The sequence below is a fragment of the Engraulis encrasicolus genome, chromosome 14 (assembly GCF_034702125.1).
Source record: "Engraulis encrasicolus isolate BLACKSEA-1 chromosome 14, IST_EnEncr_1.0, whole genome shotgun sequence".
Lineage (NCBI taxonomy): Eukaryota > Metazoa > Chordata > Actinopteri > Clupeiformes > Engraulidae > Engraulis > Engraulis encrasicolus.
This window is the reverse complement of record NC_085870.1, coordinates 16,794,803-16,812,139: the sequence shown is the minus strand read 5'-3', so window position 1 is coordinate 16,812,139 and position 17,337 is coordinate 16,794,803. Positions and strand designations below refer to the sequence as shown.

Below are 17,337 nucleotides of genomic sequence, written 5' to 3'. Positions count from 1 at the left end.
AACACATTAGGAATATGTGGCCTTAGATCAGAACGGATGAATCCATTTTGCCCATAGCTGATGGCACATGGCATCACATAGGCCTACAGTATTGTATATAGTAATAAACGTGAGTTGCTGTGAAGTGCTGTTGGCTCCATCTGCAGGCCAATGTGTGTTAACGCACCACACTAGGAAGAACCAGATATTTTGTACAGTATACTGTGTGTGTGTGTATGTATGAAAGTGAGTGAGTGAGTGAGTGAGTGAGTGAGTGAGTGAGTGAGTGAGTGAGTGAGTGAGTGAGTGAGTGAGTGAGTGAGTGAGTGAGTGAGAGACTGAGACTGTGCTGAAAACATAAGCAACTAGAAATGCGCTCAGAGAGTGAAGACCTCCGCCAAGGAAGCTGTTTGATAGAATATTTGACTATGTTACACCCTATTTTTTGTTAGTCTCTCTCTGCCTTCTTTTTGTGGAGTTAGAAACAGGAATGTTACTGTAAAATTTGGCCTGTCCCACAATCCAATTTGTGGTCACTAGGGGCGTCTAGATTTCTAGGCTAGCAATGGTGAAGAATCTTTTTTAAAATCCTGGTTCTGGATCATGATCCGAATCACCACCAAATTGAATCACTTGTTCCTTTTGCCATTTCCAACAACTCCACAAAGTTTCATCCAAATCTGTTCAATAACTTTTTGAGTTATCCTGACAGACAAACAGACAAACCAACGTGACCACAAACATAACCTCCTTGGCGAAGTTAACCCATTGATGCCTGATGTTGCGTTGCGAGACAACTTTATTAAAAATCTCTGTTTGTTTGAGATGAATGAACACATTCTAATGAAAGATGGGGGTCTTCCCGTTTAAATGCAACTCAGGTCATATTTTTATGTGCTTCAGAAGCTGAGATATTTAGATTTTTATAGGACTGAGGGCAGCTTTTCTTAAAAAGGGCTCAGACATTCAGCACCCTTTTTAACACGTGCTTAGGCGTCAATGGGTTAACCCCTTAGCGCAGAGCCTATGTTATAACCTTACTGTCACCAAAATTGTAATGTCTATGTCTTAATCTGTTACTTAAGGTTCTCGGTACTGTCATAGCAATGTTGTTATGATGTAGTTGAGTATTTTCAGCAAATAGTGAATAGGCCCGCCGGCGACCCCATCTGCAGTAAGAGGCTACTAAAAGGAGAAATGTGATGTTATCTGTAAATGTTTATTAAAAGTGGAGTAACCAAACTGACAAAGAAAATCACCACACTTATAAATATATGATACATTTTGATAACTTACAAATGGTCACTATGTAGATAAAGCAACAAACCAAGGCCATTATAAAGGTCTGCTATATTGTCACTATTTATCAAGTTTTTGAAAGTCTATATGTGGTCAATTAATTACATTTAGTGCAACAGAAATAGAATATCTACTGTATTCAAATGTTTACGTTTGATAAGGTTTGGATTTCCTGACATTTAATGATACATATCTTGGTGCTGGAGAGTGATATATAATTAAGGCATTGTCACTAGCACTGGCTGAAGTTTTACACACCATGGCTACACGGTTTTTATCTGTGTTTAGCCGGATCACACCGCACTCTCGATTGAAAGGTGCCAAACATAAACAAAAACTGTGTAAAATAGAAAGAAAAATGTCTGCACACTTAAATCCCCTTTGTGTTCTTTTTAATAATAGGCCAAGCTTTCGGTCTACTGACCTTCCTCAGGGCTCAGTTGTCTAACTGAGCCCTGAGGAAGGTCGGGACTCACTAGTTTGACGCCCGAAAGCTTGGCCTATAATTAAAAAGAACACAAAGGGGATTTAAGTGTGCAGACATTTTTCTTTCTATTCTACACGGTTTTTATCAAAAATCCTGTCACGTGATAGGGGAAACTTGTTATCTGACATTTTTAATGAGCTGCTACTATTCACAGATTCAAAAATACCGGTAAAATGACAGAATCTATGTAGATGAGCAAGTTCATGCTTGTGGCCGTTTTTGCTGAAACACCTGTTGCATCTGTCATGTTTCCCCTTCTCCACAATGATTAAATGCTATATGAAAATCCTGCAATCCTGAAATACAGAAGGTCTGCATACAAACAGCTGTGGTATGTGGTGCATTTCAAATATAAATGAACAGTAACTGAACATCACTTCAATGTTGATGTATGATATGAAAGTATTGATGTGACGTTAAACTTAAGAGTTAGGAGGAAATGAGGAAAACGCCTCAATGACATGGACCATAATGGAACAGAAACATGTAACTGTAATAATACAGTCAATAATGAATGTAATAAGTCAGTTTGAGGAAGTCTTGAGTGTGTGAGATGATTTGAGGGGGGTGGGGAGGGAAAGGGAGAGCTAGGAGGGTCCTTCTATCAGTATATGCCCCACTACAATATTGAACAGGCTGTGGGGTACTTTGGGATGTAAACTTGGTTTTCCCTTCCATATACATAGTAGTCATAGTCCTTCCCATGGTAGGAGTAGAAGGCATGGGTGAGAGGAACCAGCTCTATGGTCTGGCGCTGTGGAAGAGATTCACACACATACATGTGTGTATGTAGACACACAGACACACACACACACACACACACACACACACACACACACAGGCACGCACACGCGCGCACACACACACACACACACACACACACACACACACACACACACACACACACACACACACACACACACACACGAACGCACGTTTAGTTGATTCTACTAACTAAATACAGTATCTGTAAATACTATCACGTGTCAATTTTGTCATGGCAATACCTTTCTTGCAAACAATACTACATGAACAGTATCAAGTGTGTCCAGCTATTATTTTTTGTCTGTATTATTATTATTATTATTATTATTATTATTATTATTAGTATTAGTATTATTATTATTATTATTATTCACAAATACATAAACACTCAGCACATCCATTTGACATTTTGCCATTAAAGGTGCACTGTGTAATATGTTTTAGAAGTTTATTGCGAAACTTACTGTACTTTGGTCATATACTAGTAAATATTAGTTCATCATTTAGTAAATATTCATGAAAATATCACATTTGGCAGTAGACAGCACAGTTCCAATAAGCAGCATAGTTGCACTACCTACTTGGACCACCATCCTATACAGTGCGCCTTTAAACACATTTAACAAGTTGCTCACCTGCTGTAGGATGCGGCTGACTGGGGAGAACTTGCTGACGTGCTCCTCTATGCCTTTCTTAGACATGTCACAAATATCCTGGTCAGGAAAGCCCACGATAGGATACACCTAAGAATAGCAGCATAGATAAGATACTGTATAATGCTCCGGATAACAGACCGGGGGGTGCATTTCTCGAAAGCGTAGTTAACAAGTTAGCAACTTGGATAGTTGCCGATGGGAAATTGCATTGCAACCAACAAAGTAGCTAACATAGTTTACAACTACGCTTTCGAGAAATGCACCCCAGAATAGAAACTACAATTTACTCAGTGAGCAGGGCCGCTGGCAGTCTTGGCTGGGCTGGAGACAAAGTCATATGATTTTCCCACCCTGTCGGCTTCACTGACAAAAAGTCTTTAGTTTTTTGATATCATACCCCATTTTTCCAAAAATACAGAAACATATCAATCAATGCTAGAAACATGATTATATCCTCTTATAAGCAATACCGCACACGTTTCTGAAAAAAAAAGCTCAGATTACACCTCCCTTAGGGTTAAATCAGTGGTTCCCAAACTGGGGTTTGGGGCCCCTAGGGGGTCACGGAAGTACTGCAGGGGGGTCTGGGACTGGAGGAACTTTGCATAAAAACGAGAAATGCACAGGTTAACAGCTAACATAATTCCATTAATTTGGTAGTAGAGATTGGCTTTTCTTGTACATTTCTTGCAATACCAGACACACTATTAATTGAAAATATAACAATATTAATGGACAAAAAAGGCCTGAGGCTATGCAGGGTGGGGGATCGCGAAAAATGGGCTCCCCACAGAATGAGTGTTGGAAGCACTGGGTTAAATAACTAAAATGAGTTTTCGTGTTCCTGACCCTCCAGCCATTCTCTTAGTCTGGTGTTGGTACCTCCACTTCCAAGCTAGCAATCATCATTGAATCTTATGGGATCAGAAAGCTGCTGGCGGCTCCCATACGATTTAGCCATATACCATATGCTTGCCTGGAAGAACAGGAGAAAGGTAAAACCCTAGGAAAGGTGGAAAATGAGCTTATTTCCAGAAATTATTACATTATCACTTTAAAGATAGACTGTGTAACTAATTAGGCGTTCAAAATGTGTGTTGCCTGCTCACAAAGTTCCCCATTTAATGACAACAAATTGTTATCCCCATACCAGAAGGTTTTCATCCTCAAAGAAGCCGTCTCCGGACACCTTGGCAAACTTCTTCAGGGGGAACTCTGGTGTTTTGTCTGGTATGAATTCTAGAACTTGATTCTTCCTGGCAGAAGGAGAACACTTTTGTTACTATCATGCAGCTTATTAACAGGATACTGGGGACAGGCAAGAAAAAGCATAATAAAAGCATAATTTTTTATACATATACCATTCTTTTTATTTTATTTTTCAACAAGGAATGCTCAATTTCGTTGTGCTCATCACAATGACAAATAAAAGATATTGTATATTGTATTGTATATTGTATAATAATTAAAAATGATTGAATCAATCATTTTGTTTTAGGACTTTGTCACCACACAAATACTCACCATGTGATAGTAAGCTGGATGAAATGCATAATATTTCGATACCCATTGCAGGTCGAGCAGGTTTTAAAACCCCGACCATGACACTGAATACATCTGCAACAATAACAACAATTAACAATTAAAATCAAACATTTTCACAATGCCATAAACAACAGCTGTTGCATATGCAGATCAAAAAAATCATACCTTTTCATTCCACGACCGTGGCATGAAATACACCTCCTTCGGTCTTTGCCTGTGCGAGTGTGTCCACTGCCATGACAATGCATACAACGCACCTGAAAAATACAACACCTATCACATTACATGTAGCCGACACTTTTATTCAAAACAAGTCTACATCGGAGAGGAACAGCTATACTGTAGTCCCAAAGAGGATATAAACATCTACAAATGGGGGAGTACAGAGTGTGCAAGACCTAAAAAGGCCATGGCATCCAGAGAGCTTGTTGTGTTACACAGGGCACGCTATAGAGTAGGAGTGTGAAACACAAGGCCTGGAGGCCGGATACGGCTTGCCAGATTGTTGAATGCACTGTGGGTTTATTTATTTTATTTTTTGCTACACTACTATATTCGTCAATAATGTCATCCATAAATTCATCACTAATTCAACCATCACTGTGCTATCAGAGGTATGGTTTATTTAATCTGGACAATTTTCTTTTTTTATTATTAGAAGTTTTATTTTTTATTTTTTTATTATTATTATAATATTATTTTTATTATTATTATAAGTGATCTTTCCCCCCCTCCCCTAAAGAAATGTGTGAGTCTGTGCAGACCCACAAATAATACAAGGAATACAAGAGTGTCATCAAGAGGGGACTGTATGAGTGTGTTTTGAAATTCCGCTTTTGGCCAGAATGCCTTGTCAGTAAAAAATAATCAGAGCTATGGAATAGCATTACTGTAAGTATCAGGCAAAGCAACTCACTCAGTTTTAAATCAGGTCTTAACACTAGAACTACCAGGATTTTTCTGCCTACCTAGAAGTACCAGAGAGGGGTCATTTGACCCGGTGGCTTTTACCTAATACACTAATCACTCATTTTGTTATGGTAATGAGGCTGTTAGGGGCCGTGTGTGGGGTGAGGGGTGAGGGGGTCACACCTTACAGTGCTAACAGCCAAGACAGAGGGACAGACAGCTTCTTCCCAAGGGCTGTCAGCCTCCAAAATCAGTCACCACAGGTAAATAGCAACTTGCATGAAGATATCAGCAATAAAGACAGATAGCACAGTTTGGCGGACAGTTTGTTACCGTTTTTCTCCATTGGTTTGGCTCATTTCTTGAAACTGAGATGTCATTCTCAAAACATGGACAAATCCCAAAACTAATTTGCAGTTCCTCACAACAGAATGGCATTTATCATTGCTTTCATCAAATTTCAAATGCTTTTGTACATGTCTCAATCATTTAGTACATCCTTGCAAATGGTTATGTACAAGTATCCTACAGTTAACACAATCAGCTTACATTTAGTAGAATTTTCAACTGAATGTACCTTGCTGATCTATCCCAATTGGTTGATTTTCAGTGTAATAGTTGTCCTGAAAACATGTCAGCACATTTTCTTCATATAAGTCATCAATGAACGAACGTGTGAATGTCCCATGTGATCATGACGAATCATATGACTGCAACCAGATAATGGTTGAATTACAGTTTTTCTCGATTGTTTTGGCTCATTTCTTGAAACTGAGATGACATTCCTATAACCATTGGGTCATTTGGACAAACATTCTTACAGTTCAGATAACTAGCAAAATGTCATATACCTCCCAAAACACCTCATTCTTGCATCAGCACTAAACCGTCTGACATATAAATAGTCAGTACCATCAAAATGGCATAGATCCTTCTCAATTGCTTTGGCTCATTTGCATTCATTTAGTCCTTCTGTCAAAATAAACTGGATGGTTCAGCATACATGGACTACATGAACTACATGGATCTTCATCACTCGCTCATATCACCCCAAAATCAGTTTACCCATGTGTCAAAACTAAATTTCTTCCCCACATATATCATCAGTACCCCCAAAATAAATTGTCCCTTTGCCATTGTGTAAGCACTGCCAGTCAAAATGGTTAGGTGTTTTATCTACGTTCAGCTAACAGATTTCGACTATGTATAAAAATGAAAAGTGAGTGAAACTATTGAAGTTTGACAACACAGATAATTTACCAAGGACATTTATCAGTAACTTTCTTTACTGTAAATTCATATACAGAAAGTAATGCCCATATATCACAGGTTTCTCATGGGTTTGGCTCATTTCTCAAAACAGAGATAACATGGACAAATGCCAAAGCAACTAGCAATTGTTCAAAACAGAATGTTGTTTGAAAAAATGTCATGAAATTAGCCAAATAACATGGAAACTGTAGTATACACGGTTGTAAAATTATTTTCTACTAACTAGTAAAGTTACAATACCATCTGACCTGTTGAACACTGTCATGAATTTACTATGTAATGAAATTCTTAAAATATGATGTCCTTGACCGTTTTGGGAACTACGTAGACCACTTTGCATATGATGACTTACACAATGAAATAATGCTGACGTGTTTTGGAGAGGGCAACCATTAGACTGAGAATTGTCTAATTCGTTTAGATAAGCAAGGTGAATTTATTTGGAAAATGTGCTGAATGTATGCTGAATGTGTCAACGGAAGGGTATTTGTACATATCCATCTGCAGAGATGTACTTAACATTTGAGACATGTACAAAGCATTTGATATCTGATGAAAGCAATGAAAAATGCCATTCTGTTTTGGGAAATTGCAAGTTGGTTTGGGGATTTGTCCGTGTTGTTTTGAGAATGTCATCTCAGTTTCGAGAAATTAGCCAAACCAATCGAGAAAAACTGTAACGTGTGAATCTCCCATGCCATGTGACCATAACGACTCATGTGAATGCAACCTGGCAATTGTTAGATGGATAAATACCAGTGCATGTGGACTACTGCTTAATTTCCCTCAAAAATGTTGTGGTGAAAGAAGCTCCTCTCCAAGGAACGAAGATGCAGAGATACAGCACTCAACAGGCATTGGAAATGATCCACACACACACACACACTCTGTGTCTCAAGTGACAGCTGTGAGCTGCTAACAGCCACATTTCCACAACAAAAGGAGTGTCCGCAGGGGGTCCAAAGGGTCAAATGACCCCCTTGTGGGGCTTTTAGGTAAAAAGGTCAATTGACCCCTCCGTGGTAGTTCTAGTGTTAAGAAATGCCTAAAACAGTCCCCTCTTGATTCAAGGCATGCAGCTCAAAATGCTTCACAAATGGAAAAAACATCAATGTTAAAGATGGAGTTAAAAAGAGAAGTAGAAAAGAGAGACAGATACAAAAAAGAATAGCAAGAAGACAAAAGAAATAGACATCATAGAGATTGTAGAGGCAAAAGGTCCACATAGGTAGAGGCATAAGGTCCACAGTGGGTAGACTAGTACAGGTAAAGAGAGACTTGATTTTGATCATCGCCAAATCAGTTTGAAATGAATGGCAGGCAAAACAAAGAGAATACTTCATACACGTCCTCTAGAATGGCACCGTCCACAACGCACACTCCCTGTACACTGACATCCATAGCACCCCTGCAACCATAAGACACAAGACTTCATATTAAATGCAATACTAATATAAATACAATGTTGAGATGTACACACCAAAACACAGCATGGGGAAGTAAAAACAGGCTATAAACAGGTTAGTTTTTTTTCACTTACCATAAAGCCATAAAATGATTGATAGAGGGACCATAAACACTTAAAATATCACTTTGTATATTTTTATCTTTTACATTTACATTTTACAAGTTATACTGTTATCAGTATCACTCTTAGCCCATACACTTTTCATGCATAAACACATTATGTCTCTTTTGCAGGTACGCACACTTGGTCGCACGCGGTTGTGTAGGAAATTTACATGCCAATTGTGAATGTTCTCCTGACGATATTAAAACGGATTTAGGATGATACCATTCACAGATAAAAAACTACAGACAAAGCAGGGTGCGATTTGTCGGAAAACCAGAAGGGGGGATATGTTTCAGATTGTAAGCTATATGAATGGAATTACATCGAACTGTGATAAAATCATGTAGAAAAAGTGGCGATTTCAAGACCAGAAGGGGGGACAATCCCCCCCATCCCACCCTAAAAAATCGCACCCTAGACAAGAGGGTAACGGTGGTACCTTAACAGAACAGGAGTGGGGCACTCTGACTTTGATGCACATGTCTGTGAATTTCTGAGGGTACTGCACTGGAACCTCCCATGGTGCTGGGCTCATACCGTTCTCAGGCCCGTCCACCTGCTGGCCTGTGGAGGCAAGATTAATAACAAACTGATATTAATAAGAATTAGTCAAACTTTCACCACATGCAAACAGATGACAAAATGCTGCTGTAATCTCTCTCTCTCTCTCTCTCTCTCTCTCTCTCTCTCTCTCTCTCTCTCTCTCTCTCTCTCTCTCTCTCTCTCTCTCTCTCTCTCTCTCTCTCTCTCTCTCTCGGCATAGATTACAGTACCAGTAAAGGGCTCTGATTCCCAGGAGCTTGATCTGGCCTCTGTGTAGGTTTCCAAGCGGTACTAAAACAGACAAAAGTGGATCATAAGAACCATCAACTTACTACAAGCCTCCAGTTACTGTCACATCAGAGCCTCGAGTTAACGAGCATCAAAATCAGATAAAAACAGTTGCAGCTCTTACATCTAAAAAAATGACACTGCATAATTGACAAATACAACCTTGCTGTTATGATGCGGTCACAACTCCATAATATGACATACATTATTCCTATTACAAATAAATGCTGTTTTCTAACCCAACCAAATAAGCACTGAAGGTTTATTCTGTATCCGGTAGACTATACCTAGGTCCGGTAATGACTCCATAACACTATACACAACACTATTCCTAATATTTTTATCTTAAGTCCCATCAGCTAAGCAATGTGCGGTGGGTGTTTTAGGTACCCGGTAAACTGTGATTGGCTTGAGGTCCTTGAAGACCAGGTTTTTGGCTGGCTTGCTGCTGTAGGTCCATTTCTTCTCCACAAACTGCAGAAGGGCTTCACGGGCCACATCCTCTGACACAGTTGGCTCCCTTCAAACACAGGATCACACACAGTACATCTTGCCGTGTTAGTAAACACGTAGACAGTGGAATCAACATATTCTAGTTTGCAACTGTTCCCAGATGGCTCTCTAACTGTACACGTACACTTGGAACAACCAGAGCGACTGAGGAGCTGAAGTCGTTGAAGTTTCACCAAGTTTCATCATTGTATTTGGTCTGGACGTGATATTGACATGTTTTATTTAGCTAATCACAGAATGATTCTGGCTTTTCCACTTGGGACATTTGGAGGTATGAATACTCCAACTGGTATATGTACTAAAGTGTTAATGTACTAGAGTCAGATGAAGTACTTGTCTACTAAGCAGAATGAACGCAACGGGGGTGTCTACCTCACATTGAGGACGCGGGCGTTCTGGTCGCTGTCTGGGGGCGAATATGGGGGCGGTGGGGGATGGTAATTCCCATCAGGAGTTCCTGAGAATAACACAGAAAAAGTTTGAAAGCAAGAACAGATACAAAACACAAGACAAATACCTGTGTCCTACATCATGAGCAGCGATACCACAAAACAGTACAAAAGTAGAAAAATTATCATTATAAATACCCCAAACACAAAATAACTCTCAATCCCTTTTAGCTATGTACATTTTTCATTAAGTAATATGGCTTTGTGAAATGCGGGTCCATGACCAATATACGAGTATACAGTATTCCACACAGAAGATCACTTCCTCTACCTCCTGGGTTGGAGCCTTCGTAACCTGCAATGTTGTCCAACCATCCAGGAGGGGGCGCTGATGGTCCCTCTTCAGGAATATTAGGGTCCACCTCCACTACAAGAGACAGAGACACCTGTAAGCTCACAAACTGAACATATTTGGGTTACACTTTCAGTTCTCTTGCGAATATGTCTGCATGTAATGACATGTAATATAATATCACAACAATAACATAATAAAACATTTTTTATAGTAACCCAAACTGTAAGCTTATGGTACCATTCGACTGATGTAAGACGAGGGTAAAATATAGTGCAGACTAGTTCTGTCTTTTTCACCATGGCACAGTCAAGTTGTATATAATGGTGAAATTAACATATAATAATAACTTGGTGAAAATGATCTGTGAATAAAAAATGTGGAGTATTCTCTTGATTTGCATCAGGGGTGATTATCTGAACTAGTATTTGCCAGTCATAAGCTTATTAAGAAAAACAGGTACAGGGAATAAATATTTTGGCAAAATCCACCATGAATGGAAAGATCTGTTTGTAATAGATATTCGATAGTCATAGATGTCTCCATTTTCAAACAGCAAAGGTGACAAGGTCACATCTCAGTCATTCTAAAGTCCAAAGTGATTTTAAAACCAAATTCCAACCAAAGAAAAACAAAAAGAGATTCCTTTGTGGAGCCATTTCACCATTTCTCAGATTTGTAGCTATCTTTGTGTACAATCTATAGTAGGCAATGTAAAGGGTGGTGGTCCCAAAGTAAACAAACATTGGCTACGATGAAACGATATGACTCATCAGAAGTTCAAAACAGCTGAGTGGCTGAATCAAATTCATGAAATGGGACAATGGCTCAATGGCGTGCCTTTCAGACTGCCATTACTTTGAATGGGCCATGCAGCAGGAAACCTATAAATACAACCCATGTCGCAAGTATTATGCAAACGCACACAATGCTGAGAGCTGGGCAACAAAAATACCCCCGCGCGAGCGAAGGAGTTCCCCTCATCTCAGATCTCTCAACAGATCTGGGAGCTTAATGAAGAGAGGAGAATGTCCGAACATAAACAGCATCATAATCGACACAATGCGAGCAAAATATTGCCGCTGCAATGAGAAGATTAGGACATAAGTAACACTCGACATGGTTACGAGCAACACTTCATACAAACACACTGTTGCTAGCACTTCATCATCAAAGCTCAGCTGCACAGCAGTCAAAAATAGTCCATGAGATCACCACGGGGGCCCCAGCAGTGCAAATCAGTGCTGCTGGTCACGGGGTCCTTACAAACTGAGTAGGACTAATACACAACTGTGTAAAGGCTTATTAAAGAGCTCTTTGTAATGGATAACTTACTACAGTAAATACTGTTTACAGACAACTTGATATAACGGAACACCTTTAAAACAACATGTGCATCACAGTTATTTTTAAATGTTGATTGTAGTGTGCTTAAATGTGCTTATTAAAATTTGCATCAGTTTTAAATTTTATATTTAACTCACTGTAGTCTGCTGAAATATGATTATGAAAATGTGCTTATGATGCTCACGAGAAATAACACACCCTAATCAATTTATTTATGTACGCATGTCATTGTCTCATTATGTTCTCTGCAGCTCTCCTCAGCACTGTTCACAGGGTATATAATGCTCAGTGTCTTGACAGTTTGTTACCCTGCACTGTGTAGGCTAATCAAACAAGCTTACAGATATTCAAAATGTATGAAATGAAAGTAATTAGTTTGTTTGCAAATAACATGTTCTTTACAGCCATACAACCTGACAGTTATAACCCTTATTTTGGTCTTAAGACAGTGAAGGCGGTGACAGGAAGCGAGTGGGGAGAGAGAGATGGGGAAGGGTCGGCGAAGGACCCGGGCCGGGAATCGAACCCGGGACAGCCGCATGGTAGACAAGTGCCCTACCGTTTGGCCACGGCATGGCCATAACTTTTTTTTTCATTACAAATGCTGCATGTTTTTTTTTTTGCTAATTCCATCCACTCTGGCTTTCCAGTGTTTTTGTCAACCAAACACAATAACGTGGTCTTCGCAACTCTCTGCGTTTGCTGCACTCAGTACATGCTGCATTCTGCCCTTGCAGCTTCCTGTGTCTGTTACACAGCGTTAACAGACAATGCAAGGCAATATTTAGAACTTACCTCAGAGAAAATAGGGCCTATTCTTGTGTCATCTGAAAAAAATGTCTAGTGCCATTATACCATGCATGCAGGATTACATAATGCTGCATTGTATACGATGGTATGACGCAGTACTGTATGTAACATGATGGAGTACTGTCTGATTATATCAGTGCAATAACACATTGATCGTTTTGAATGGTCACTACAATGTGCATAGCTTTGGCAACTGTCAAATTTGATGCATCATCAATATCCTGTCATTTATTTTGAGTACTTTATTGTGTTGTCAATTATACTGTAGGCAGAGGTTTAAAAGCAGAAGTTAAGTAAGTTACTGTTACAGATGCAATTACAAGACAAGTTGTATGATTTTATTCCATAGTTGCAACTATATAATATCATCTCATTAGTATCGTAATTACATCACATCCCTTCTACTTCTACTTTATACATCTCTGACTAAGCTTGTGAAGTTCAACTCTGCTGATGTTGCAGATCTGTGCTAAATCTAGGGGGAGTATGCGTTCAATCCCAACTCAGAAACAATTTGTTTTGGTGGCTGGTCCAGACTATGTGGCTCTATACAGTAACAATAGGGGGTGTATGAAAATAAAAAACCCGACACCCTGGGGAGAAAACTCCCTCATAAATAAACTACCTGTTCAACAATGGTTGCTAATATGTTCATGCAAAGGAATAACATATTCTAGGGTTTAATGAGTCCATGATTTTAAGCCAATGCATTTTTCTTATCAAATTAGATGACTGTCCCTAGCCTGGCTCTCACACAGACCCTTCGTGCTTTGTTCATCTTCGTTAAACTTCGTGGTTGGTAACAACCATCACGTGAGAACCAGGTTAGACTGTCCCTACCCAGGGTCGCCTTTTGTCCAATACAACCATCACACCTCACAGTGTGTGTACTTGATGGTTTTGATTTCAACCTCTGATTTCTATGAAGATATAATTAATCTCAAAAAGGTTTATACATACCAAAATAATGTAAAAATCTAAATACACATTCATTTGTAAATATTGCCAACAAATTTGTAAATATACAAATACAAACGTACAAAATTACAGTTATTATAGAATTTGTATCGCTTTCTTTGTAATCTTCTGCCTTGTTTTATTTCATCTGTGTCCATGCTTTAGTACTCCATACTACACAGAATTTACAGTCAGAGATGCATAGCCCAGGTTCAAGAAACTAAAGTCCAGCCATAAGCTTGTATTTGTTGTATTCAATGAACCAGCTAATCAAAGATACAATTCTTTGCCAGGCAGCTGAAGAACAACTAATGTGAGAAATTGCGCGATAAATAAACAGGTGAAAGGAATAAGCTTACATGCATGTCAAGAATTGCATTTCCTCAAGTCTGTTTGTGTCCACATCTGGACATACAGTTATCTCCATTGCAACTCTACAGTGTAGGCCAGATATCAAATTTATGTCGTGATATCAATATTGTTGTCAAATAATATAAAATTTCATAATATCGAGTTGAAACAATATTCTTTTAACAATTAACAATTGTCTACTGTATACTGCCAAAAGATTCCCCTCCACTTGAGACATTGCAAGCACAGAGCAGACTTCAATTTCAATTTATTTGTTTAGGCGGTAGCTCCTTGAGATAGGATATCTCGTTTTCGAGGGGGTCCCCAAAGACTTGCTACCCAATAGTCATGCAGAACACCAGTGTGTTTCTCTATGGCCTTCCACTCCCACTGCTGAAGGGAGGGAGATTGTGCATTGTTTAGCACGATTATTTTGTCTAAAAAAAATATTGTGATATCAATATTGACTGAGTTAATGGTGATATTGATTTTTCCCATAATCGAGCAGCCCCACTTCAGTGTTTACCTTATTACAGCCTGGCACGACCCCAACCCACTCCTGTTCTGAAGAAATCAACAAAGCGTTGATTACAAAAAAACATCACCAGTGTTCATCAACAGTAATCTTTAAAAAAAAATATATCACAGCACAGCTCTAACTGTAACAATGCAAACCAATCAACATGCAACAAAAAAGCAGGGAAAAATATGGTCGTAATTAGATTCCCTGATGAAATCAAATGGTGACAACCTTTCATCTGAAGTGTTAAGTGCATAACACCCTTGCCTAGATAAGCTTGGGACATTTACTGCATGAGGAGGGTTGCTGTGCTTTTGGCAGCGCACACTAGTGTCTATCACTACGTCCACTTGTTTTCTTGGGGCACTGGATTGTGTCACCATGCATAAGACAACAGACTTAGGTGCTGTTTACACGTAGCTGGATATTTTTATATGAGGATATTTTTTTCTCCTGCTTGTATTGGTTTTGCATTGGTTTTGGACTTCTTTTTCCACGTAGCAGATATTTAAAATCCAGGTATAAAAAGCAGGAGGAGAAAAATATCCTGTTTAGGGGGCTGAAACGCATTTGTTACAATGGAGGATTTATTTTTATCCACATGCTGCGTTTACACCTAACAGGAGAAAAAAATACCCTGCTAAGAAAATATCCTGCTACGTGGAAACAGCACCTTACAGACTTACAGACTACAGACTTACACCCTTAGCCAAATCGGCTAAGGCACTGTAGTACTGTTGTGCAGGCGACTTGGGTTTGATTCCGACCCGAGGTCATTTCCCAGCCCTACCCCATCTCTCTCTCGCAAACATTTCCTGTATGTCGCTTCAGCTGTTCTGTCATAATAACACCCAGGAAAAAAAGGCCAGGGAAAACATCTTTACAGATTTACAGAGTACAGGCATATGCATGGAATTACTGCAAGTATGGAAATAAAGGCCATGATCTTGGAGGGGAAAGTCCCTCACAGATAACTGCAGCACTTACTGCTTAGGGTTTGGCCAGTTACCGCACAATAGCCACTAATGACCAAGAAAACAAAAAAGACAACTGTGTGTGTGTGTGTGTGTGTGTGTGTGTGTGTGTGTGTGTGTGTGTGTGTGTGTGTGTGTGTGTGTGTGTGTGTGTGTGTGTGTGTGTGTGTGTGATGTGCTAAGCTAGGCCAAAGTCATAGCTGTTTCCTCTCACCCAAAAGTGCGGCTTGTCTGAAGTAAAAAGTAAAGTGATGGATTTTTTTTTTAATTTCGTGACATTTACTTTGTACACAGTGCACATACTGCAGTACTTGTGTTAAATCCTGTTTTCTCATCAATTAACAGCTTTGCTGGAAAAGGTCATGAGGTATTGGACCATACCACCTGACAGCAAAAGAGGGTGTGTGTGCTCTTACGTGTTGCCCTTGTTCTTTTAAGACTTAAATAAACAATATCATAATATTGAGTACATACCATAATGTAAACTTCATGCCACACCTGTGCTTGACTATACCTGAAGACACCCATATCATGACACTGTAAAGGGTATGAACCAACCTTTTAAGAGGGACAATTAGTGAGCTTGCCTTCATACCATGTCTGATGAAAACGTATGTTGCTTACTTCATTGGCCACACTCAGTGATCTTTCCATGTCTGTGTATCATATCATCTATTCATTCATCCTATATCACAGGTCGACCTTTCAATATTGTTGACCCTCTGGTCTTGTTTACATGAACACCACAGGTTTGTTGATTTGCCGGTCAGACAAATCTTGATAAAATTGCCTTACAGGTTTTCTGAACAATGATCTTGTCTGAGCTTTGTCAATGAGCAGATGTGGTTTTATATTAGTCCTACAGAATTGACACTGAACAGAGATACAAACAAACAAACAAACAAACAAACAAACAAACAAATAAAACCAACAACATGTTGGTGTTGTAGGCCTGCGTTGGTGCAAAATGACAACAAAAAGATAAAATGAACTTAAGCTATGTTCATTGTGGTCCCTGCAGACCTAGCCCATATTGGACATTATGCCCAAATATTTGCCTACATGAAAATGTACAAAGTCAACCTCTCAAACATAGGCCTGTTGTGCAGAAAGCAAACTGCGACTCAACAGGTTTGGGTGAACGAAAATAGGGCCTACAAGAGGCAATTTCTATTTAATTCAAGCAACCCAAGGTCTTGATCCTACATTAGACATATCCAACTAATGTCCATTTTAACAGTCAAAACTGTCCGTGTGCCAGTATTGCAAATATCGTATTGCCATATTTTCTTCTACTATTTGTTTCTAAACCACTGCACAAAAAAGTACATCCATGTTGCATAACTTCAAACTTTTAGACGGACAAAACGATACTCATGATCTGCGGTGTCTGGCCGTTGACTGTTGACAGATCACTGGCAGAGCATGTAGCAAACAGAACAGGCTACTTCTGCTTTTAATGCCAGATTGACACGGAAACATTCTGCTACACTTGTAACAGTGTAGAGCTATTGTAACATATTTACACCACGTGATAGACCATCGCTAAATTGTAGCCTATATCGCCAGAGAAAGTCTGGTATCGTGAAATCCTCACAAGAAACTAGGCAAGAAGAGTAGTCTTGAACGCTCGCCTACACATTTCTATTGGTGCCGTCCATTTTCAATTCTCCAAACACTCACCGAAATCATGCTTTTCGTCCATTATCTGCTGGCGACTGTTCTTGAGCTTCGTGCATTTATGGAGAAATAAAATCTTCAGCCTCTGTCGGAAGAAAAGTGCCTCCTCTACGACGTCAAAGAATGTA

At 39.3% G+C, this 17,337-nt stretch overlaps 1 protein-coding gene across 1 annotated transcript; it reads right to left on the bottom strand.

The window, feature by feature from the left end:
* Positions 1 to 1,882: 1,882 nt before the first annotated feature.
* On the bottom strand, positions 1,883 to 17,318 carry ssuh2.1 (ssu-2 homolog, tandem duplicate 1). The gene is made up of 12 exons (XM_063215100.1): positions 17,213 to 17,318; positions 10,550 to 10,645; positions 10,202 to 10,286; positions 9,707 to 9,836; positions 9,259 to 9,319; positions 8,925 to 9,049; positions 8,258 to 8,320; positions 4,897 to 4,988; positions 4,711 to 4,803; positions 4,337 to 4,442; positions 3,166 to 3,273; positions 1,883 to 2,519 (listed from the first exon to the last, which is right to left on the bottom strand). The coding sequence occupies exons 1-12, from the start codon at positions 17,232 to 17,234 to the stop codon at positions 2,385 to 2,387; spliced, it is 1,116 nt and encodes a 371-aa protein (XP_063071170.1). The 5' UTR covers positions 17,235 to 17,318; the 3' UTR covers positions 1,883 to 2,384.
* Between the last annotated feature and the right edge of the window lie 19 nt (positions 17,319 to 17,337).

Excerpts from the sequence above, each read along its gene's own strand:
- ssuh2.1 (XM_063215100.1), bottom strand. The coding sequence starts at position 17,234 with ATGGACGAAAAGCATGATTTCG. Across the intron at positions 4,443-4,710 it reads ATCCAGCTTACTATCACATG|GAAGAATCAAGTTCTAGAAT; the intron begins GTGAGTATTTGT and ends TCCTTCTGCCAG. Across the intron at positions 3,274-4,336 it reads TTGAGGATGAAAACCTTCTG|GTGTATCCTATCGTGGGCTT; the intron begins GTATGGGGATAA and ends TGCTATTCTTAG.